General features: G+C 37.2%; 1 protein-coding gene across 1 annotated transcript in view; it reads right to left on the bottom strand.

The window, feature by feature from the left end:
* The window catches only part of ACAP2 (ArfGAP with coiled-coil, ankyrin repeat and PH domains 2), a 43,369-nt gene extending 20,141 nt beyond the window's left edge, over positions 1–23,228 (bottom strand). Inside the window, exons 1-10 of the mRNA XM_010001728.1 lie at positions 23,215–23,228; positions 23,088–23,145; positions 20,340–20,459; positions 19,724–19,777; positions 17,165–17,223; positions 16,520–16,703; positions 14,506–14,550; positions 13,378–13,473; positions 9,422–9,496; positions 2,628–2,740 (exon numbers count right to left, since the gene is read on the bottom strand). Coding sequence (XP_010000030.1) covers positions 2,628–2,740; positions 9,422–9,496; positions 13,378–13,473; positions 14,506–14,550; positions 16,520–16,703; positions 17,165–17,223; positions 19,724–19,777; positions 20,340–20,459; positions 23,088–23,145; positions 23,215–23,228 — 818 coding nt within the window. The remainder of the gene's footprint in view (positions 1–2,627; positions 2,741–9,421; positions 9,497–13,377; positions 13,474–14,505; positions 14,551–16,519; positions 16,704–17,164; positions 17,224–19,723; positions 19,778–20,339; positions 20,460–23,087; positions 23,146–23,214) is intronic.
* Between the last annotated feature and the right edge of the window lie 214 nt (positions 23,229–23,442).

The raw sequence follows: 23,442 nt of genomic DNA, 5'->3' as shown, positions 1-23,442 counted from the left end.
AGAGAAGCCACCATTTTAAACTGTTATTACTATGGACAGTGCAATCAGTAGTTGGCAAGGAAGAAATGCCATTACCCTTGGGTTCAGAACATAACAAAATTCCAGCCTTTCTTTCTAGGCAAATTCTGTTTTTTTTCCCACCCACTGGTGGCTGGTTGATTTTCCACCCACTTGCTCAAAGATGGGCATATAATGAAGCAGCAACCAACCTATCCAATGAGAGCAATGAAAATTTGTTTGGGAACTCTGACTTCACCTCTGAATTCCCTCATATAAACCACCTAATTCTATACATGTTTCTTTCTTTGATATTTCATTGTACATTTTTACACACAAAACAGTTCAATGCAATGACACCATCCTTTCTTGTACTCTACCTGGAAAAGCTCTCACCTCTAACTTATGGTAAACTTTAATCAGTATCTCCCTGCAGCTGAAACTGCAATACTACACAAGTGAAGTATTCCATCAGTGGAAACAGAAAGTGGAAAATGGCAATGACCACCTCAGTGCCTACAATGTAGCAAGCAATTTCAAATGTACTCAGAAATAAAAATAAGAAAAATACTTAAAACATTAAAAATTGGGCTTGATGCATGAACTAAGTTTGTCTTCATTAAGCAGGTCTTAAAAGTATATTTTATATATAATAATAGTTTAATAGAAATTAGTAGTCGTTTGTGAATATGTAGAACAAAAAAAGTAAAATTAGTACAACTACTCAAGTGTTTCTAGAAGGCAAATCCAGTGCTATTTTCTTGCCTAATTCTGAAGCATCTGACCAGCCTATCATAGTGAGATAAATTATCAATAACTTAAGATTAAAAAAGGTGAAAGGTTTAGCATTACTGAATACTCCTGTGACAAACAGAAGAAAAAACTATAAGCAAATACAAATAATGTAGTAAAACTAGGCAGCTCTGACTCATTTTTGAGCTGTTTACCCTGGCACTCTTAAATATCTTATTGTTTGGTTATATTTCTACTACATATGTTCAAAACTGTAACTTAGTCTAATAGAATGTTATTGTGTATCTTGATTTAAATACGACTGTTACATATTATTTTGGGTCCATTTAAATTTCCAACATACAGAAGTTTTCATTGAATCCTGCTCCCTAACCACCCTAAGGTAATATCCACTTTCACTATTACTTGGTATGAAGCCACGTGGAAGACAAGTATTTCCCAGCTACCTTCCAAAACTCCAGTCCTGCTCTCTCCCCATGGAGCAAGGCCTTCATGCCTTCCAAAATAAGAACCCAGAGAGCAAGTTAGAATTTTCCCTCCAGTCACTGATCAAGAGGCTGTAGTCAATCCTGCAAAACACCTTGCAAGAAGGACCCTTCCAGCCTGTTGAGAAGCCAGTAAAGGGCAATCTCCTGCCCCGCTACTGCAGGTTTTTGTCAGTGTGATTACACTAACATTTTACTTCAGATCAGGAATGTACTTTGAAGCATTTCTCCCAGTTTTCTCCCTTCACTGTCATTTGATGCCTCACAGATTTGTTTTGGAGAACTCTGAATTCTGCTTGGATGAAACTAACCCAGAAGGTACAATGCAATTACACATGGATAATCAGAACACAGGACCAGACTAGAAGTAGCCCAAAGCAAAATCCCTTATACTATTTGCACATGAGTTGTTAATATAGTCACAGTCTTATTGACACCAGTGGCCGCAGCATCACTTTAGGATTGAAGTGAAGCAGTCCCAGTTTGTTATAGACTTGTGATGTTCCAAGATGCTTGAGAAATAACAGAATAACTAAGGTTGGAAGGGACATTTCAAAGTGCAGATTCTGGCTTTTGAAACACAGTAAATAGTTTAACAGAAACACTAATGCAAAAATTGCAAAGCATAAGACAGTAAAAAGAGCTCTATACTACAAAAATGAACTTTCAAATTCAAAACTGTACCAAATTATACTGTATACCAATTATGTATCTGCTCCAGCATATGTAATATTTCCTTGAAAAAAGCATACATTCCTGAAAGGGCAAACAAAAGCCTGTTCAGGGAGAAAAATATTTAAACAATAGTAAAATACACATTATTAAGAGAAATTACTAACAATACATTTTAAATTCCCAACAAAACCATCAAAAAACAAAAAAAAAAGCAGGAATCACTGCACAAGACAGGAACTGTAAAGGATAACAGTTACATGCTTATCTTTCATGAAAAATCACCTGAGTATTCGAGTCCCTCACTGTGTTTCCCTCCTTCCAATGGCTACACCACTGTCATTTTTGTGTCCTTTAACACTTATTTTCCCAGCATATACATTCCCATAGCTCATTGTATACAATAAGAATCCCTGTTTCAACCCCAAAGTAAGACCAAAATGCAATTATAGTCAGATTGCATAAAACAAAGTAATTTTTCCATAAGTGGGACTCGTCCAGACTACGGTACATTCCTAAAGAAAGGCTTGGAAGCAACTAGGACAGAAAATAAGAAAAAAAGGTCTTTGAAGTGTCATCTCTACGTTAAATAACAGAGTTATGTCAGTGTTCTGTCAAAACTGTGGAATCAGTGAGTTGCACAGGTTGTAAGTCAGCAAAGTATTTAGCTTAACAAGAAGTATCTTACTAAGCTAATAAATAGAAGTTCTGAATAATTACCTGTTCCAAGTCTTGAAGGCATTGCTGGCTCGCTTGAACAGATACCCTTCCATGACGATACCATTGGCTGCATCTACGTTGTATTCAAGTTTAGTATCGTCACTGGAATAATCCTAGTACAAAGGAACAAGAAAAAGACATTGCACTTTCAAATGAAGCTTGAAATATGGGTAGTATTCATGTCAAAAAGAGTGAACATGTAGGAATAATGTCTTGCTTGCAACACTTATTACCCAAGCCATTACTCTCAGCCTCTGACAACTTAAAAAAAAAAATCATTTTGAGATCAGAAAGCGGAAGGTTTTTACTTTATCTACACATAAGGGGAATTTCTTGCTCAGGTATTGGTGACCTCTGTGGCCAAGTTGAGGGCAAGCATTTCTGACAGAGCATCTGATCCTTCAGCTGCCTGCTCAATTTCACAGACATTCCAATAAAAGAGAGAGCAAGGTAGAGGACAAGGGGCAATGTGAGTCAGGAGTCAAAACTAAAAAGCAATTGCAACCTGTTGCAGACAACTGCATAGAACGAGTGGTACTTTAGCATGTTCTACAGCTCTGTGACAAGTGAGCCAGATCAAAACTTAAAAGACAAGTAACCAAATAACGATGATAATATTAGTTATCTCTAAATTAAAGAGGCCAGGGCTGCTGGCAATGATGACAAGAACCTACCAGTAATTTTTTCCTTACAATCTTTTACAAGAATATAAAGCTGTAAGTAGGACAAGGGAATATATATTTCCATCAATCTAATAACAAATAACATCTAATAACAGTTAATAACAGCTTCACAAGTTTTAGAAAAGTTAAGTGCTTCACATTTTCAGCAAAGGTACACTAATTAGTAATTCATGAGGTAATTACTTGCTATCACATCTCATCCAAAACAGCACAGATTCTACCCAGGGTAGCATGAAAATAAGCTATGTCCAGAGATCAAAATAATATACACCATATATTTTAATTTCACTTTTAGTAAAATTATGTTTAAAGTAGATGAGCAACATATGGCTTCTTCCCCTTAACTAGGGCAGAAGAGACATTACTGAAGATTAAGTTTCAGAAATGCTGAACATGCAGGACATTTCATAACATCACTCTACGATGCCTTCGGCAGGTACTTTTTGTACATTGCAAACATCAGCTTTGTGTGAAAAGCATGTCTGTAAATCTGTATTGAACTTTGCTCCTTAGGAATTTGTCTATACATCCTGGGAAAAAGGCTATAAAAAAAAATAAGCTTCAAAACCAACATATTAGGCCTAAGTAATATTCCAGTCTGCACACAACTTCCCTTCGACATAATATTTACTCTCATACGTGCAGATGGTTTGGTTCAATCCAAGACTTTTTAAACAAGACAGTGAAATGGTAACATAAATTAAAATGGGCTCTTTTATGCTCCCAGGTCAGCACAGCAACAAATTCCATAAAATTACCCACAGTAAAAGAACAGAGTAACAATATTAGAAATGTAAAATCTAGATAGCTTTTTTTCTCAATTCACTGGCAGAAGATCAATGCAAAACAGCTCCAAATGAAAATGGAACTATCATGTCACTACTGTATACTGATTGAATAAACATGTAGGTTGCAAACAAAAGTTACTCAAACATTTGTGCATTTATTACTCTGCATTTAGTAAATGTAATTTTCTGCCTGTTTTATAGATCAGAACATGCTGAACATTTAAGTCTTCGTGTAAGCACAAGCAGCCAAATATCACAGTAAAATTTCTCTTGATATTTCACAGCTTATGTGACATACACAAACATTCTCAAAGTGTTTTTTTTTCCTATCCTCTCTAAATAAAAAAAAGAAAACCCCTAGAAGCACAGACTTTGACATGCTGATGTCACATTCCCCGTCCTCCTCAAAAACTGATTAATTACTCCAACTTACCAGTTCCCAAACATAATGAAACCTGCTAAAGATTTGCATCTTCCTGTCTCAGTGATGCCTGCAACTCCTTGTCTCAAGAAAGACAACATACAGTCCCTCAGTCTTTTCTGTCCAACTACCATGTAATCACATTTTCCTCCAGGTTTGGAGAACTGCTGCAAAAAACCCAACTGTCCTTTCCAGTGAGTTCAGATTTATGCTTTGAAGATACATGCAAACATGACAGGAAAACTTTGCATCATTTATCATGCTACACTCTCAGATCAAATATTCTAAAATACTAAGTCTTCCTCATGTAGTGCATTTAAGAGTAATTTTTATTGGCTTCTAACTGACTTCCACCCTTATAGAGGAAAGACACAAAAGTGTACAGACGAATGTTTAATATTTTCCTAAATATACATAGCAGACTACGAATTGTGGGGCAAGGGAGTAAAGACTCCATATGCTTTATTATTGATAAAGTTGTAGTCAGGCAAAACATGAACAAACAAACAAACGTACTTCAACTGAAAGGATAAAAGTACAAAAGGGACTAGATAAGCCATGTCTGATCTTACAGTCTTAGCTATTTCATAATTAAAGAAGAGGGGGAAAGCAGTCACATAGTTTATTTTTATCTTGGCTCATGGAATTTTAGTGAATCAGGGGGTGGAGAGAAATATATCCATATCTTTCCAGCGTCCTGCATAAGAGGATCACATGTTAATAATCTCAGTCAGTTTGTGAGTCAGAATTTTGTATTCCTTAAGCAAACACGCAGCTGACAAAAACTGAATGTTAAACTTAATTACAAACTAGGTGTTAATTAGATCTAAAGTACACTTTATCTGATGAGAATTAAGAAAACTAAGCCAGTATTATGAAGGTTACGCTGAAGTGCTATATCACACGTTTCATTCAGATTTGAAGGAAGGCACAGCTGTGGCTTCTATTCTGATACACATTTTTCAAGGTTGGATAGTTTTCGAAAGACACACAAGTACAAGTGGGTTCTGCAAGTGAGGCAGACAGCGTGCTCTCATGCTTTTTATTTCTTTAAATGTCCATGAGGGATAGCAAACCAGCTGGCAATAGATAAACAACTTTCATTTCCCTAATTCATACTAATCTGGTAGGCCACAAAATACTTACTATTCTTCACAGTGAATGCATTTTCTATGAACTTATCAATGTATCACACATACTGGATTAAAGCAACTTTACCAGTAAATCTTTAGGGACTGTATCAGCATTTGAACAGTGAATTCAGTATGTTTTTTGCTTCAGAGAAGCAGAATCTTTGACGTTTTTAAAGGGGCAGTAAATGGGGGAGCATTAAGTACCAAAGAAAACACTAATCTGAAAAGTTACCCCAGGATATCCTAAACATAAGACAGTAATTGTGCAACCCAGCCCTGACTTTAGAAAGTTGCTTCCATTCCCATCCCCTCAGCAAGGGAGATGTTACTCATGCTTAAGTTCAAAGTCCCTTGAGGCAGGGCTTAAAACAACAGACACAAGAAGTAACAGTTTACAGCTCAAGACAAAGTGAAAGGAGAGACAGTCATTGAGCACACAAAGTGACTTGAAATACTGGCACATCTTTTTGCTTTTGGGACAAGAATTAGTTTGCACTACGTCTCAACAGCAGCTCTGGCTTATGCCTGCTTTATAACTGTTGGAGCATCTGGTTTGCTATCACCTTGTTTACTCAATATGTTAAAAATTTTGAAATCATTCTCACTCCAGCTGTTTCCTGAGCAGTTTAATGGATGCAGATTTTTTTTTCTTTATGAAGAAAGGATTTTAATAAAACAAAAAATATGTGAAGTTCAACGCAGATGTTTTTCCTGTATAATTTCCCCCCTTCTAGGATGAAGTATTAGCTCTGTCACAAAACAAAAAAAAACAACATGATTATGTTTGAGTCCAATCAATTTAAAAATTATTTTAGTTCAACATGTTACTGCAACAATGGGCTGCAAACTGCTCAGAAAATAAGTCTTAATTGACAATAACACTGCAACGTCACTCTTGATATGAATCTTCTCCTATAAAAATATATTGCAAAAAGTTACCAGAATGATAATGGAATTTCCAGATTAATTAATAGTATGTGTTGCTCCAGATTAGCACAGGAAAATAATTTCTTACAAAAACCCAAAAAAGTTTCCTGGCTAATTGCTGAGTTAGTAGAACAAAAAACCAAAAAAATCAGACATCAGTTCTCCTAAAAAAGAAATCAAACTGTAGTGGTGATCAAGCCCTTCCATGACTTTCGTATTAGTTTCTCAGACAATGCCTAATAGAATGATGATTATAAAGGGAGATGAGTTATTAAATCAGTGCAATTATTCTGCATGCATATATCTGCAAACATAGGTAGAGGGTGTGTAGGTGTGTGCACAAGTGCACTTACCTATAAATTTCAGAAAAGGAACTGTTCTTTATCCACACAATGAAGAAAAGGCATCATTCTGAAGCATTAGATTAAAACTTCAGTATATTAAGTCCATATCTACCTCATGGAATACTTAACATAAGATGCAGAAATTTCAGTAGATACAAAACATGGAAGGATTTGGCATTGGGAAACTTGGGAATGGGTGTCTAAGAGGCAGCCCCAGTGGAAAGCAACATCACAAAGCATGAGAGGAGAACAGAAAGCAAGGTTACCATCCTGGTCAGGTTGACCAGATGTCAAACAACAATAAAAAGACCAAAATCCAAGGTTTAAGGCAACACAAGACTCTGATATCCTGCTGAGCTGGAAGCAAATTTGCTGGGAAGGTTGAAAAAAGCAAGTAGGAGGACAGGAGGAGACAAAAAACAGACATTATTTGAGTAAAAACCCAAGAAAATTATTTAATGAGCTATAAGAGGAATCTCCAACAAAGCATGCACTCCAAAGCCTAGACACATTAATCCAGGCATCATCAACACAAAATAATGCATCAATCATTTCACTCGTAAGGACAGGAGACAATGTTTGCAACTTGGAACACGGAACAACATGCAATACAATCTGACTGCCCTGATTAAATTTTAGACACGGCATAAACTTGCAATTCAATTAAAGTAAGGAACAATACATTAAAAACCTCATTATAACTGCCATTTGTACGAGTAACCAACATTTACATTACACACAGACACAGCTTAAAGTTTCATGAAGCTTGTAAGTTTCAATAACCACTGATGTTATTAGAAATAGTTTACCTGTAAAGCAGCCTTTAGCAGCATTTGAAATAAAAACAAAGACTGTAAACACCATAACAACAATGCAACAACAATGACCATAACTGATGGAAACAAGTTATTATTTCTATAGATAATTGCCCATAGCTTACATTTTTCATCAAGCACCACTGTTTTAACAGTAAAACCCTCAACTACCACCCACTCCTGAAACTAGGCCTATTGAGCCCACACAAATTAAAATTTCAACATCAACATTAATTCTCAAGTTCTCTCTCTTTCCTCTTTCCCCTGTTTCTTCCCCATCCTTGTCTGTAGTTACCCTGTCTGCCTCCAAACACAGCACATCAGCACTGCCCTAGAACCCAGCAGCGTGTCTGCTCAGTTTCACAGTAATGGCAATCCTAATGGTTCCCACCAATTCCTGCAGGAATGACAGGATGAAGTGACAAAAACATTTTCAGCAACCAAAAATGTTACCCTTGAGTGTCAGGGGGACGGAGTTAGGCTCTTCTCGGTGATGACCAGTGATAGGACAAGGGGTAATGGGTGTAAATTGGAGCATAGGAAGTTCAAGGTGAATATCCGAAAAAATTTTTTTACTGTGAGAGTGACAGAGCACTGGAACAGGCTGCCCAGGGAGGGTGTGGAGTCTCCTTCACTGGAGACATTCAAAACCCACCTGGATGAGTTCCTGTGTGATGTACTCTAGGTCACCCTGCTCTGGCAGGGGGGTTGGACTAGATGATCTCTCGAGGTCCCTTCCAGCCCCTAAGATTCTATGATTCTATGATTCCATTCTTTAGTCCTGCTAAGGCTACCTACATTATAATTTCAGCATGCTTTCATTCCTGAATTCATTTACTCCTCAGGTTTCATTTATGTTAGGCTATTTTTTTTTTCTTTATGCCACCTGAACAAATACAGAATGTATTTAGTGAGTAAGAAGTGTTGCATCACCTTTTAACTGGTATCTAATCCCTCCCAAAAGTACCCACAGTACTAGCTCACTACTCAAAGAGTTCCGTGGAAATATTTTTAACTTCTAGCATTATACCTGCAAACCCAATCCTGCTCTAGAGCTTCTGAAACACCTAAACAAGAAACAATTCCCCCCACAACATTAACTATCTACATTTTTCTCAACAAGAATTGTTGCACACACAAATCTTACCAAAAACCAGCAATTTAATGTTATCGACTTCCATATTTGAAAACCATACATTTGACAGCCTTCACAGAAGTTTACTTTCGCTCTTTACAAGCAACAGCATCTGCCACACTACCTCAAAGTGTTGCACTCTCTAGTGGCATAGTCCAGAAATACTGATATATACATGACTGAAGGACTGCACAGCATACACACCTCTTCTACAGACACACAGGAGAGAAAGACAGCAACTTTTACAACTATATTGAATCCGAGATGTAACAGGAATTAAGAGTTCTAATGAAATGTTAAGAGCCCCAGCATGCAAATGAATTCTAATGTTCTATTTTTGTTTCAGTGAAAATCAAATTTAATATCCTGTTCTGTAGCAAAAAAATGAATATCTGCAATGCAACCCTACACCTATTGACATGTAAGTCTATTTCTCTGCACTAAACATGCCATCCCTCACAGTTCCAATGCAGAGATGCACTGCTGAGGAGAGGTGCCAGAGACACAGAAATGTGTGTGCAGTCTGCCTTTTACATTCTCTGAGGTACCTTTTGCTGAATAGTGGAGTGCTTTTGCTCCATATCTCTCTTCTCCTTTGCAGCATCTACAGCCAACTGATCCAGCTGTAAAGAGAAACAGAAAATTGGATCTTTAGATAACAAGAGAAATTTGGCTCAGTCCATTTCATAATGCTGACAAAAAAGAACACATTATGTCTAGACATTGCATGACTTTTGTTTTATTTGCACAGCATAATTACTTCTCTGGTCACAAACTGTTTACCTTGAATAACCACTGAAGCCTGGTTTAAAGCACTGCACTACCATCCTGAACTAACCTCTACGAAAGGTGTACATGTCTTGTGAGCCTTAGAGGAACTGTTTCAAAGACCAGCAGGGTGCCAGGCATCTGCGACTCTACCGCATTGGTGCTCAGACTCCGAAGGGAATGACTCATCCTGTAGCTGCTCCTGCTGGCTGACTGGCCTATGCAGCAGCACTGGCAGGAGCAGCAAACACCAGAAGGAGCGAATGCCAGTGATTTTTCTTCTTCCACAAAGCTGGGAACTGCCTCAACAGGGCTTTTTTATTGATAGTTTTGATCAGGTCACCAGCAGTGTTTGAGCAAGATGCCTTGAATCTTAGGCAGAACCATTGAAACAGCTTATAGTTTCAGAAATAACAACATGAGTTTGCAAAGATGAGAGGCTCACAGCAGAGAGGATTTCAGTTAGCATCCTTACAAAAACTGTGATAACAAGACGACCCTACCAAAAACATGTTGCAAGCCTGCCTATAGCACTACCAAATATACTTTCTCTTTTAAAATCAGAAGGAAAAAAAGGCAGGACATTTAAGATATCCTGTAAGAGAGCAAGGGCTTTTTTGTTGGTTTGAATTTTTTTCTTCCCCCCAGACTTTTTCCCAGATGTTTAAATAAGAATGATGATGATGTGGAGGAGCAGATGCTGCTTGAAAGACAAATTATCTTGGAATTTAAGTGACACACTATGGAATCGGATTAACTCCTCCCTTATCCAGCCTGTGACACAGGACTGATGTTAGCCCCATGTCCGTGGGGTCAAGCCAGGATACCCAGTCACCACGTCTTGCGGAACCGGCTGCGGACGCAGCGCTGAGCACGGCGGCAGCTCCACAAGCTGGGACAGACCCTCTCTTACTACAGGCCTCCAAGGAGACCAGGAACTGTGTGCAACACCCGTTTTCCAGCTGAAGTCAGTCACATGGCATAGGGCACAGAAGGACAAACAGAATCTCTTAATTCACACACAAATAGGATTGCCCCCACCCACTTCCACAAGCACAAGCAAGAGTCCCAGCCAACTCTGGTTATTTTCCGTAGTGTTCTATTTCCCCTGCTTGAAATTATAAAAATGAGAGAAAAAAAGAGGATAATAACTGGCTCTCACAGCTGTAGACAGTCTCCAACAATTAAGGAGCCATGAGATAGTTGGAACATCTGGATCCAATTCCATACTCTCATTTTTCTTAACTCTTCACTCCCTGGCTTCTTCTCTGGCTCAAATGGCTGTACCAGCACATCCACACCTTACAGCTATGTGTGAACAGCAACCCATTAAAGGCTGAAGTGTCCAGACATCATATGTATGTAGTTGTATGACTTAAAAATTATACAAGAGCCTCTAAAACAGAGAGTGGGCTGCCATTGTACTGAAAGACTGTTTTGCACCAAGAACCCTGAGAAATGTGTTCTTTTGTGATAAAGATGAGACCTATAGGGTTCCAGTGCTGCCTAAGACTTCTTAGGAGTCATGTTTCTTGCTAAAATCTCAGATTCAGGAATCTGCACATGGTCCCCAAAAAATAGTTCTGCCTACCCTGCTAGAGGAAACAGAAGGTAGCCACTTTCAGCTAAGAGCAATTATAAGTAATTTCTTAAATACAATTGTTTGAGGATACATTTACCACAGCATAAGTGCCAAAACAAAGCTCTTAACAGAAACTCATTTAATTATTTTTTTTTTAATATTGAGACAGTATTGCATCATTCCATCTTCCAAGTTCAGATCAGAACCTTTTCTTTTCACTCAGGGAAGTGATATGTCAACTGTCTTAAACAAAAAAAGACCAGTAGCATACAACTACCAAGAGCTGTGGCCAAACACACAACTAAACTGTCAAAATCTCAGCCATTATAGCACTAATGGGTAGTCTTCAAAACTCAGGCTTTTCAAAATACTGCATTTACAGATAAATTTATTTTTATAAAGATACAGTGCTATAAGTGGCATTCTACAGAGAACTAAGTCAGACTAAAATGCATAGCTTTTTGAATAGTCATCTCAAAATGAAAATTCAAATAGGTTTTCTTTTTAAACTAATACTGCATTTCACATGAAAAGTGGCAAACATGGTAATTTCCATGCAAAGGCTTATATTACACTTGTATGCCATTAAAGATTCCCCTACAGTGATCTGATTCACAAATAATCTTATGCTGGCCTAAAATATCCAGAAAGAAAAATGGCTCAATCCTATTGTATGTAAACCAGTTATTTTGAAAATACAAAAAAAAGAGAGACTTAAACATTCCAACTATACTATTTAAGATCACTTCAATTTTAATCTTTAAGTGCTGTTACATCTTGTAATTAAGATCACACCTTGTATTTAAGATCACACAAAATTTACCTGGGAATGAAAACTGACCAAGGGAAAGCATCTGACAGCATTTTCAGAAAAATCTAGAAAATCCTGCTATATGTCACAGCATACTTTCTCTCTGACCTGTTGAAGGCAGAAGTTTCAACCAATACAAACTGCAAAGCCACTCACTGTTCAACTCTCATAAGCTATTTACAAGTCTGTTTCTGTCATGAAAAAACACCCATTACTTAAATGCCGAGGTCTGCCACAAAAGAATAATTCAGCAAGTTGTACAACTCCAGGGTCTTCAGTCTATCTCCAGTTGTATTTGAAACATTCCAAGCTTCATATTTTCTAAATTTAACTCCTTCAGTTGCTATGATACCAGCACCAAAATGAATGCTACGTAGTGCTCCTTACCAGATCAAGCAAAAGGATGACCAGCCATTCAAAAATAACCTCGTGTTCCTAGCTCAAATAATCTCAATGAAATGAAAACATCCACACTTAACTGGCAGTATAAACTGCTACCAACTCCTTTCTCTATCCCCTCTTCTGCAGAGGTACAGGACACACATTCTGTGCTACTGAAACACTACAGTTCAACAACAACCCAAAATGGAAGAATGTGAAAGAAAAAAAGGCACAACTAAGGACAGAGCCATATGCACCTGAACCTTCCAAGTGCCACTGTTATGCCAAGGCCAAAGGGCTGTCCCTGCTTGCTGGCAGTGTCAGCTCACACAGCCTGTCTCCTTCTCAGCTCCATTGCTCACTCACCACACACATGCACATATCGCTCACATATGTTTGTACAAGTAATTAAGACCCACAGTAACTTGACTGGAGACTAGTCTTGCAGAAAAATAACTATTTAGACATTTGATTGTTGGAATTATTTTCTACAGTTCCCAATCTGCTTCATTGCACAGACACAGAAGCAGGTTGAGTGGCATAGATTACAACTGTGCTGTGGCAGGAATAACCAGTTCAGAGCAATGTTGTTTCTTAGACATTCAACGTCACATCTGCTTGAGGAATGCAAGTAAGCATTTGCTGTCATTTATTTGCTTATTTTGACATGGGTCATACAGAATTTTTTTTAAAACAAAATAATGCAGTCTCCTGAATACCACAGAGTACCTCAAATGGCATTACAGTATGTAAATCCTAAAGATAGTATTAATTTTAGTAAACAGCTAACTTCCATTTTCTAACTATTCTCATTCAAACCACTTCATGTATTTTTGCACTTGACCTTTGTCACTACAGTTCTCTTTTTGTTGAGAAGATCTATGATGTACCTGGCCTGAATGCATATATCAAGTTTTCATCCAGTCTGCAATATAGTTGTAGATTTTTAAGCAATTTGTTACCTGTGCACCAAGATCTTTCATGTAGGGCTCCAGTTCACTAAAAAGATCGTAGCCTTGATGGAAAAAAGTCAGATGTGCATACATGAACGATAACATCTAGAATGAAAAAAACGTATTTTTAAAAAGAATAAATATCAGATATCACAAATATATTGCTTAATTAATCCACATGAACAAACTTAAAACACTATTCCAGTTACTTTCTGCTCTCTTGTGTTCCGGCAATTTTACATCAAAGAGCTTCCAATGTTGTAAATAGACATGCAAGGTAAAGGCAACAAAGAACCAAGCCAAAAAATCTCAAATTAATTTACAAGATTAACTCAGTTAACAAAACAAATCTACATAAAGGCAGAAAATTAGTTCTAATTCATGTCACCTGAAATTCGTTATACAAGGACATATGAGTTAGAGAGGGGCTATAGTCAAGAGGACTGTCCAGTCTTAAGAAAGGAAACAAGTTGGGAAGACGCAGATCAAAATGGCACACAGCTGTAAAGATGTGCTCCAACTAAGTTTTGCTGTTTCAAGGAATTCAGGATATTATGGGAGTGCAACTTCAGCCTTCAAAAGAAAAGCCCCATGTAATTGGGCAACCTCTGTATGAGTAGAAGTTTTACAGTGATAATATGAAGCAGAAAAAAGAATACAATCAGAAGAAAACTAGCATGCAGATATAGCTGTATATTAATTTAGCAGATAGGTTACTAAAGCATATTGTATTTTTTCTATTACATGATACTATTTACATTAAAATACAATTTTTGTAGAAAGAGCTGAATCCACCTCAGAACAGATTATAAGAAATACTTATTGCTTATAAATTGATATAGTGGATCTCAACAGCAGAACTGTTGAAAAACAAAGTTCCATTTTAAACATGAAACACATAGCAAGGCATGCACAGTAGCGCACAAAAGTAGTGATTAAATCTGAACCAAAAGGATTTCCAAAAACAGTTAAGCATCTATGCCCAGTTACAGTAAAGGCCAAACTGACTATCAGCAAAGCACCACATATACTGGTAATATTGTGATGGGCAAAAGGAATACATTTTTAATATGTTGCTTTGCAGTCCCATTTTCTATTTCAGATGTATTTAAGTAAAGAAAACAAAGTACACCTTACCGATTTTAAAATTTCTGCTCTTCTTTTAGACTGAAGAACGTTGATCTAGAAAAAAGAACAAACAAGCAACTTAATTTCCCCACAAAAGTAAACTTTAAATTACTTCCAAATATCATATCAAAGCTTAAAACACTGAAAGAACATAACTCAGTATCAGACTTCACAGAGCACTTTAAAAAGAAGATTCATGCTAGTTTTGTCATGATATTAAAGTGAGGCAATCAGAAAAAGCTTGCTAAGCGAGAGTTTCAGTCACAATTTTCTTATATTAGAAGGGGAAAACATAAGACACCATGTGCTTGCTAGAATTAATACATTACAGCTTTCAAGCACAGAAATGTGGTACCCATTTTCAAGAGACTGAATTCAGTATCTTTCAAATACTGTTTCTGACAGTATGAGCTAAGCCAGCCCACCTACTTCTTAAAGCAGCTGCACTCAGGACCACTGCTGTCTCCTGCTAAAGGAGAGGAAGATTCAGGGGCATGTTTATTTTTCCCCTCAGACTGACATTGGCTGAAGTGTCCCCAAACGGGGATTTAGCCCCAGTCTCTGAAACCAGCAAGATCTTAATAGTTTCAATTAGTAGCTTCTCATATATACTTGTACTTCTAAGCTAACTGAAGTCACTGACCAATGGCGTTGTCCTAGAAATGGAATTCAACATTATATAGCAAAAATAACCAATTTTTCACATTCACCTCATTCCTCTATCCTCTTTGTCCACTAATCTCTAAGGTTGTCATTTAGAACTTCAGATTTTACTTTAAAAGCCCCATTTAGTAGAAACATGTGTGATTTTGTAACTTAATACCTTTATGTCAGTTTAAATCTCCAGCAAAATAAACTTACTGAAGGTATAATCAAAACCATACTGTACTTCCATACCTAAACAGTCAGTATTTTGGAAAACCTTATGCAGCAAAAATAATTACATTTTCTTGTATAGAATAAAACCTCAACTCATGAAGCAAAAAACAATAAAAGGAAAGTAAAGGTTTTGAAACACAGTTTAAAGGTAATACAGCTACAGAGAGACCATAGTTGTGAAGCTACATTTTCAGAATAGTCACCCAAGAAGAAAAAACTCCTAAAGCTGAATTAGAGATGCTGAAACTTTTCCTGTTACCTTAAACACATATTTATCACCGGAATTGCTCATAGTTTTGAGCATAAGAATTCCAGGAGGCAAACAATCTGCAGTTCAATGCACACACGAGGAACTGGCCTATACTAGTGACCACCAGCTTCCCCCTCAAATCAAGATGCTAATGTCTAATATAAGACCAACAAAATTCTGAAGGCTTCTTCTATGTTTTGATTTTAGGAGAACCCCAGACTCATTTAGGTGCCCCCAACTCCTCACACCACCTTAGTTGCAATAATCCTGTTTTGCTGTAGTTGTGGACAACTACGAAACTGATTACTTGTAAGTATCAACAAAAGAAATTGCTATTCTGTCACAGGGTTCAAAGTAGTAGAACAGACACCTCTTGACAGTCTAGAGATCCACACTAAAAAGACAACCAGCAGTCACTTTCTTCATTTCCCCTACAACACAGTGCCAAACTCCAAAGCTTCCAGACAAGTAGGATTTGTTAAATAAAACCCAAAGCAAACAGTTAGCCAACAACCTGTATCAGGATTATTCAGGTAGTTTGTATTTCTTAGGCTGGGTTACAGATTTTACTTCAAGTATTTAAGGAAGGCCAGCACAGCCAATTCGCAAAAAGCATTTATATATCAGGCAAATCTAGTTCTCTCAAAATTAATGTCCAAGTTGAAAACCAAACTCTGTCAACAGCAGTGGTGACAAATACTAAAGGATTAAGCAGTAAGAATGCATCAAGTAGGTTAATTTTGCTCAGATTACATGAAAAAAATGACCTCCAAAGTTATTCCTTTTGCACTGGATCTTCACAGCCTCTGAGAAGCTTACAAGAACTTCTACAGGACAGATCTCTTAGGTAATTGTGACAGATTGTTTTGGAAAATAACTTATTATTGCACTTACCTGAAGAACATAATCCAGAGCTATATGTCGAAAACATTTCCTTGTTGCAGTCAAAATATTGGTTGCTTCCTCTACTTCATGTTGCTTATTTCTTTGAACTTGGGCATTTTTTACTAGAGCATTCTCTTTTTCTTCACTAACTTTTTCAAACTGTTTTTTTGCTTCTTTAAATTTCCTAATATCACTAAAGGAAAGGCAGAGAGCAAATCAATACCAAAGCATGAAAACAGTGTTTCAAGATAAAGTAGACAGACCATGTTCATGACTGTTACAGCTAGTTTCTTTAGTTTTATATTCTTTAATAATTTTTTAATCAAATGGAAATCATACGAAGTACGATGGAAGATTCTCTTATCTCTCTTCAGAGGAAAGGACAATATTGAAATTTAAACAAGTGCATCTCATGCTTACTGGGGAAAACCTGTGGTAAGCACTTTTTCCCCTAAGCTCAGACAATGACAACTTGTAATTAATTCCTGCAGCTGGATCTAAAGCCTCACTGATTTGGGGTGATTTTTTACAAGTTTCAATGAACACTTCTCTAGCAATTTTCAGAAAAGATGTTTCACCAACTGACTCCAACTCAGATGTTTTTAAATTCTATTTTACCTATAATTTTCTCATTACAAGTGCAAATTAACTTACTCTTTAACAAAAGTCTGAAGCTGTGCTTTAATTGATCTTTGGGTTTGGTCAAACAGCATCTGAAAGAAAAACATAATTATGCAGGTCAATAATATAGGGGTATTCATAAATTTTAATTTTAAACATACAGCTAGTATGCAGAATTAGATTACAATTATTATTAGACCTGTGCCTCTAATAGAAAAAATTAAAAATTTCAAAGAAGTTTTGAAATAAACATTAAATCAATTCCTACTTTGGGAAACCAGAAAACAAGACAACTAAAATAAAGAACTTCTTGACAAGCTGGTAGTCATGCTGCAACTATTCCCACGGCTGACATTTAAGCTTGCCAATGCCCAAGGAGTGCACCAATCAAGATCAATACAGAAAGAGTATAAGCAGATGGAACTCAACCTACTAGTGGACACCCAGAAATATGAACTTTGTAATTTTGCTTACAGCACTGAAGAAAAGTGCAAGGCAGAAAAATACACACACTCTTCCTTCCCTAAAGAACAGAAAAAAAGTGCACAGACCATGATCTGACTAAGATTTACAGCCCTTTCAACAAATTACCTTCCACATACTCCGAACTAAGTCTAAGAAAGTTGCTACGTGCCATAAGCTGTCTAAGCTACTCCCCCACTGCTCAGTCAGTGAAGATGCTGCATTAGTCTGGTTCCCAGCCTTTTATGTAGCAAAGCCTCATAAGAGAAAACTGACAGTTATCCAGGTCTCAGTGGGACCATCTCCTACCACTTCCCTTCTTCCTCTGGAGGATGCCCATCTCTCTTCTTTCTTTCTCTAACTTCTTCTCACTTGTGATGACTCTCCTGCCAACCTGGTCAACAGAGCTGACACTCTGAGCTAGTAACTCCTGCTAAACCAAGCAGATTCACAGAATGCAACACAGGACAACAACATGTCTAATAAAGCTCTACATTAGAAACCCATAACATGACTCTCTTCTTATGATTGTGTCCCTTTAGTAAGAGCCACTGTTCTATTCACTGTGCTTAAGCACAGCAAGGAAGAGGAGGGAAAAAAAGGACATAACTCAGAGTGGTCCTTCTTAGACCTATGAAGAAATGTTCTTTTAATATGGCTTGTTCTTTGCTTTCTACCTTCAAACTGCCCTAAAGGCAGAGTTGTGCTGTGCCAAATTTTACCAAAGCACTGCAAGTCACAATCACGTAGAACAGTAACACCAGCAAGAAGACAAGACCTCAGTCAGGTGTGTCAAAAAGAGCAAACCATATAACTAAGACATGGTTAAGAGAGTAACCAGCAGCAAGAACGGAGATGAAGAGTGGAAAAGAGGGACAGCCAATTGGATTCATCTCCTCAATCCAATCTGCAGAAATCACTGGCATGAAAGTAACACTTCATCCCACTACTGCTGCTTTGAACAACTGGCTTTTCTCTGCCTTTGAAGTTTCACTGTTCACTTACTGTCCTCCTTACAGTTCTCATTGTGTAGATATGTACACCCCATAACATGGAGCAGGAATCCAGCTCAACAGTATTAACCTGCTTTGATTCGTTTCCCTTCTTAAACCCATGCATTTTCCAAAAAATGCCTAATAACACACTTTTAGGAACCTAAGTAAATGCTACTAAATTTTCTCTGCCTTTGAAGTTTCACTGTTCACTTACTGTCCTCCTTACAGTTCTCATTATGTGTAGATATGTACACCCCATAACATGGAGCAGGAATCCAGCTCAACAGTATTAACCTGCTTTGATTCGTTTCCCTTCTTAAACCCATGCATTTTCCAAAAAATGCCTAATAACACACTTTTAGGAACCTAAGTAAATGCTACTAAACATTAAAACTCCTAGTGGTACAAAAAAAAAAATACACCTTAAGTGCCCTGCATATTTTCAGCACTTTGGACACACATGATTTGCTTTCCACAAATTGGCTGGAAAATGAAGGAAAAGCAGTAGGGGCAAAGGGAAGAGGAAGAAAGTGGAAGAACAAAGCTGTCCCTTTGGCTTTCAGCATACAATACTAAGCTCTTTAAAGGAGGAAAAAAAATAAATCAGTTTTCAATTCAGTCAAAACTGACTTAAAAAAACCCACTATTAGTCTTAAATCCTAGCATTTCCTCCTTTATACTTCTCTAAATCTGTCATGCTTCCAAAAAGAAAACTACACAGAAATCAGGGGTGCTTCATTTCATATATTACAAAGAACAGGAAAAAAAAACAGAAGTGTTGTAAAATTTAATATTTCAATCCAGCAAAGAAATACACTCATAGTTTGTCACTGCTGCCCATCAGTTTGACTTAAAAGATGAAACAATCCAGTATTTAGTCTTTACAGTACTGGGTTTTAGCAAAGCTTACAAATTCTGAACAAAAAATAAAGATAAAAATCAGCAGAAAACAGGGTATTTATAAATACTTCATAAATAAAATACAAATAAAAGACTTACAGGTATGAGAGGTATTTAATACCACTGAAACCATGATTTTGAAATACTATCAACTAGAAAAGCTTTATCATTATTCTGTCATCAAATATAACTGGAGGTAAGCTATCAGTATCATGTTACTGACAGAAGTACTTACATTGTGATAATTGATCATTTCATGTAACATGTCAGAGAACTTCGTCAAGCTGGTCTGTAAAATGAAAGACAAGGAAGTGATTTAAGTTTAGCCCTACCAAATACACAGCATGAAAACAAGATTTTGGAGGTTCACAGCTTTACTGAAAAGAACTTGGCAATTTATTTACCTCAGTATTATGCCTAGAAAGAGACCATGGGGGTAATACCAAGTAAGGCTACAAGCAACCTAAACTATCAAGCAAAGCTACAAACAACAAAAAATGTCACTGCTACGTACCTATATTTAAAGGACCAAACAGAAGCAAAGCAGGAAAAATTCAAATTAACTAAAATGCCTAAACTATTGAAAGTTAATATAACTTAACACATTCATTTACAATATTAATGTTTAAAATTCTAATTCAAAAAACCTGGTTAGCATGTGCAATCAGCAGTACACACAGATACTTGCAGAGCACCACAGTCAAAAAATTTCAGTCAAAACATCTCAAAGCAAAAGGAGTAAAAAGGAAAGTAATAATATAAACTTCACCTACTTTTCTTGCCAACTGCTATATTTTACCCTCTTGAAGTTATGCCTTTCTCCTTCCATTTTTGCTTCTTAAAGAGCTTACCTCAACCAATGAATCTTTACAGGAATATTGTGCAAGGTCTCGAATTCCATTCATGAACTGCTTGTTGGCTGTACAGAACGCCTTCCCAGTATCAATCATTGCAATACAAAGCTTCACCAGCTAAACAAGAGGGGGGGAAAAAAGCACAAGTTTTTTGTTTTGTTTTTTATACCACCAGGTAAGCATGAAACACACTGAACTTGGTAAACTCTAAGAAATAAAAATTTCAAAAGTTGAAATCTAGATTTACAGAGCCTTGCATACTATGAAAGACTCTGTTGTATAGTGATGGCTATAAAAACACTGCTCTAGGTCAACTGATAGACTATTGAGAGGGTTACTGCTCTACAGATTTTTGTATTATTATTATTTTTTATTGTTAACTGAGATTTCGCACACATTTCACAAGTATTTCAAGAGAGCTGTCTGAGGGCAGAAAGTGCAACAATTAAAACATAACTGGCTAGAACCCAAGCATATTACATTTTTTTGTGGTTTCTGAGCCAAAAAACCCCAAACAAAACAACAAACAACAAAAGAAACCCACACCAGTTGTTTCATCTTGAGACACTCAGAACAGAGGCATGGAAAAGTAAAAGGTTACCTGCACAAAGCATAACTGAAGAGAGATGGTCACATCTCACAAGGCAAAATCAATCATCTTTTCACTCATACAACAGTCTCTGATAGGTTTCCATCCCTACCACTCACACCTCAGCTACCATGGTACTGCAGAGTCTGATAATGGAGGCCATCAGTATCTTTCAATTGATGTTTTCCCACTTTTTATACCATTTATACACTTGGCCATGAATGACAGAAAAAATAACAGTGCAACCACCAAGACGCACTCTTGAGAGAAAGACTACTGCAATTGTGTGTTCCCCCACCATAAACCAAACTGAGAATAAAATCAGAAGTCTGAACCTTTACCTCTGAAAGATTTTACAAGGATGTTAGACAAACTTCCATGAAGAACAACATAGAAGTATTTGATCCTTTGTTGGGCCAAGGAAGCCATCCAAGTTCTCCCTGCCTTACCAAGTAGTTTTAATGTTGACTCAGACCCTCTTAGCAAAAGAGGAAATCTGAGCATCTCCCACATTCTGATGAATGGCCAAGTTGCTTGAACAAAGGACAGAAAAATCACCACCAACATGATCCTTTTTTTCTTTCACATTTGCTTATGGTTCACAATCCTGAACTCAGCATCCTCTTTTCCAGAGGAGAAAAAAGGCAGATAGTGTACCCCAAAGTCACAATTGCGGGACAATAAAACAAAGCTAAGTTTAAATAACTGAGCAGAAAAAGTTACCAAGTCTAGACAAATCATTATCCTCAGGCCATAATTACTTCAGCTCAGGAAGCTTGGCTTTCAACTTAAGCTTATCCTAGATCACACCACAATTAAACTACTTAAATACTTACTTTGTGTACTTCCTTTCTTGTCAGGGGAGCAAGTGGGTTTGGGTGGTTTTATTTTAAAGTATGAGGATACTATCTCAGGGCAAGGAGTAATATTACAATTATAGCTTTCACATGATAGAGTGGTATGTTTGGTACTGGCCTCCTGCAAGTGTCTGGGGGCAAGACCCTGAGGAACAGCCCTTAAGGAATTTCAGAATTCTCTTCCCCCAGAATTACACTTTTAGATCAGTGGGAGAACATAAACTTTCAAGATAGATATTTCATATCCTCTAAATACCGACCTAGTTCAATCTACCAAAACAGATTCATCAACCCTACAGAAAAAATGTCTTATACCCACCCATTAGTTTCACCAAAGTTCACACCAAAACAAGTACCTTAAATTTATTTTGGAAGAGCAAATTGTTACACTATTTACTACAAAAAAATAGAAATATTATTATGCACAGTAACAAAATGTCTACAGACTTAACACTACGCTTGACACCTTTACTTGACTGTATCTCTCTGCAGGCCGCAGGAACTTGAGGCTGCAGGAACAGAAGTTTGTCTTCAAAAAGCAGCTAAAGGAATGAACAACTGTGATCTGCCCAGCATGTTAAACACAGGCAGAAATAATTTTTAACATTTAGCATGAAATGTTCAGGAAAGGAGACTTTGTACAGATAAGCCACTCTCAAAATACTAGAAAAGAAGGAACAAAGGCCTCCAAAATACTACTGCTTAGGAAACCAACAAACAGAATTTAAGGCACTGAAAAGATGCTACATACAACCTTTGATATACATGCACAAAGCATGACAAAAAGCAGGATTAATCTTACGGCAGTTATGTCTTCCAGACTGTAGTGATGGATATATACACCTATCCTGCTGTGACTGTGCTGAAGACTACCAAAGACAAAAAGCATTGACTTTTAATCTCTACAACAAAGAGCATCCACATGTCCTCACAGTATGCAGTTGTCATAAAACATAAGCTCTTGGTGCACGGATGGCCAACCCCTGGCTTTTAACTCACATGAAAGCTGAATCAGTTTGCATGTGGCTCCCCTGGGGGGCCGTGTCACATGAGTGTGAGGGGCCACAGGGGCAGGAGGGCATTGCACAATCCAGCCCTCAGCTGGGGAGAAAGCAAGTTCACACACCGGCTGTTGTTGCTCTTACTCAAGCTTGGGTCTCTGGGGCCCCTCTGTGCACTCGACCCAGAAAGATCCCTTCCCTCTGCCAGAGCAGAACAACTGGTCAGCAGCCACTGCCCCTTGAACTTATAAAGCAAACCTAAACATATCTTTTCATATTGTTGAATTAAAAAGCTTACCTTGTCAAGTTTCAGTTCCAGTTCTGTCACATCTCCTTCTACTTCTTCTAAAGCTGCCCTGCATGATTAAAAAATATTTTCCTGTAAAACTTCACACAAAAATACTCAGGGACTGGAGGAAAGGGACATGGACACATTCATTTAACCCATTTATTGCCATCAATTAAATTTCATAGATAGCATAGATTTTAGACAACCAGAAAAACTGCATAAAATTTTACAGTAAAAAAAGCCTACATGACTGACAAAATATATAGCTTAGTATAAGAGATCCAAGATGGAATTTTATTAATCATAAAGTTCAGATGGCACACTTTTTTATAGCATTTGCTCCTAGTCTAAACTGTCGGCAACT

Source organism: Chaetura pelagica, unplaced genomic scaffold, assembly GCF_000747805.2.
Source record: "Chaetura pelagica isolate M959 unplaced genomic scaffold, ChaPel_1.0 scaffold807, whole genome shotgun sequence".
Classification (NCBI taxonomy): Eukaryota; Metazoa; Chordata; class Aves; order Apodiformes; family Apodidae; genus Chaetura; species Chaetura pelagica.
This window is presented reverse-complemented; position numbering and strand designations above follow the sequence as displayed.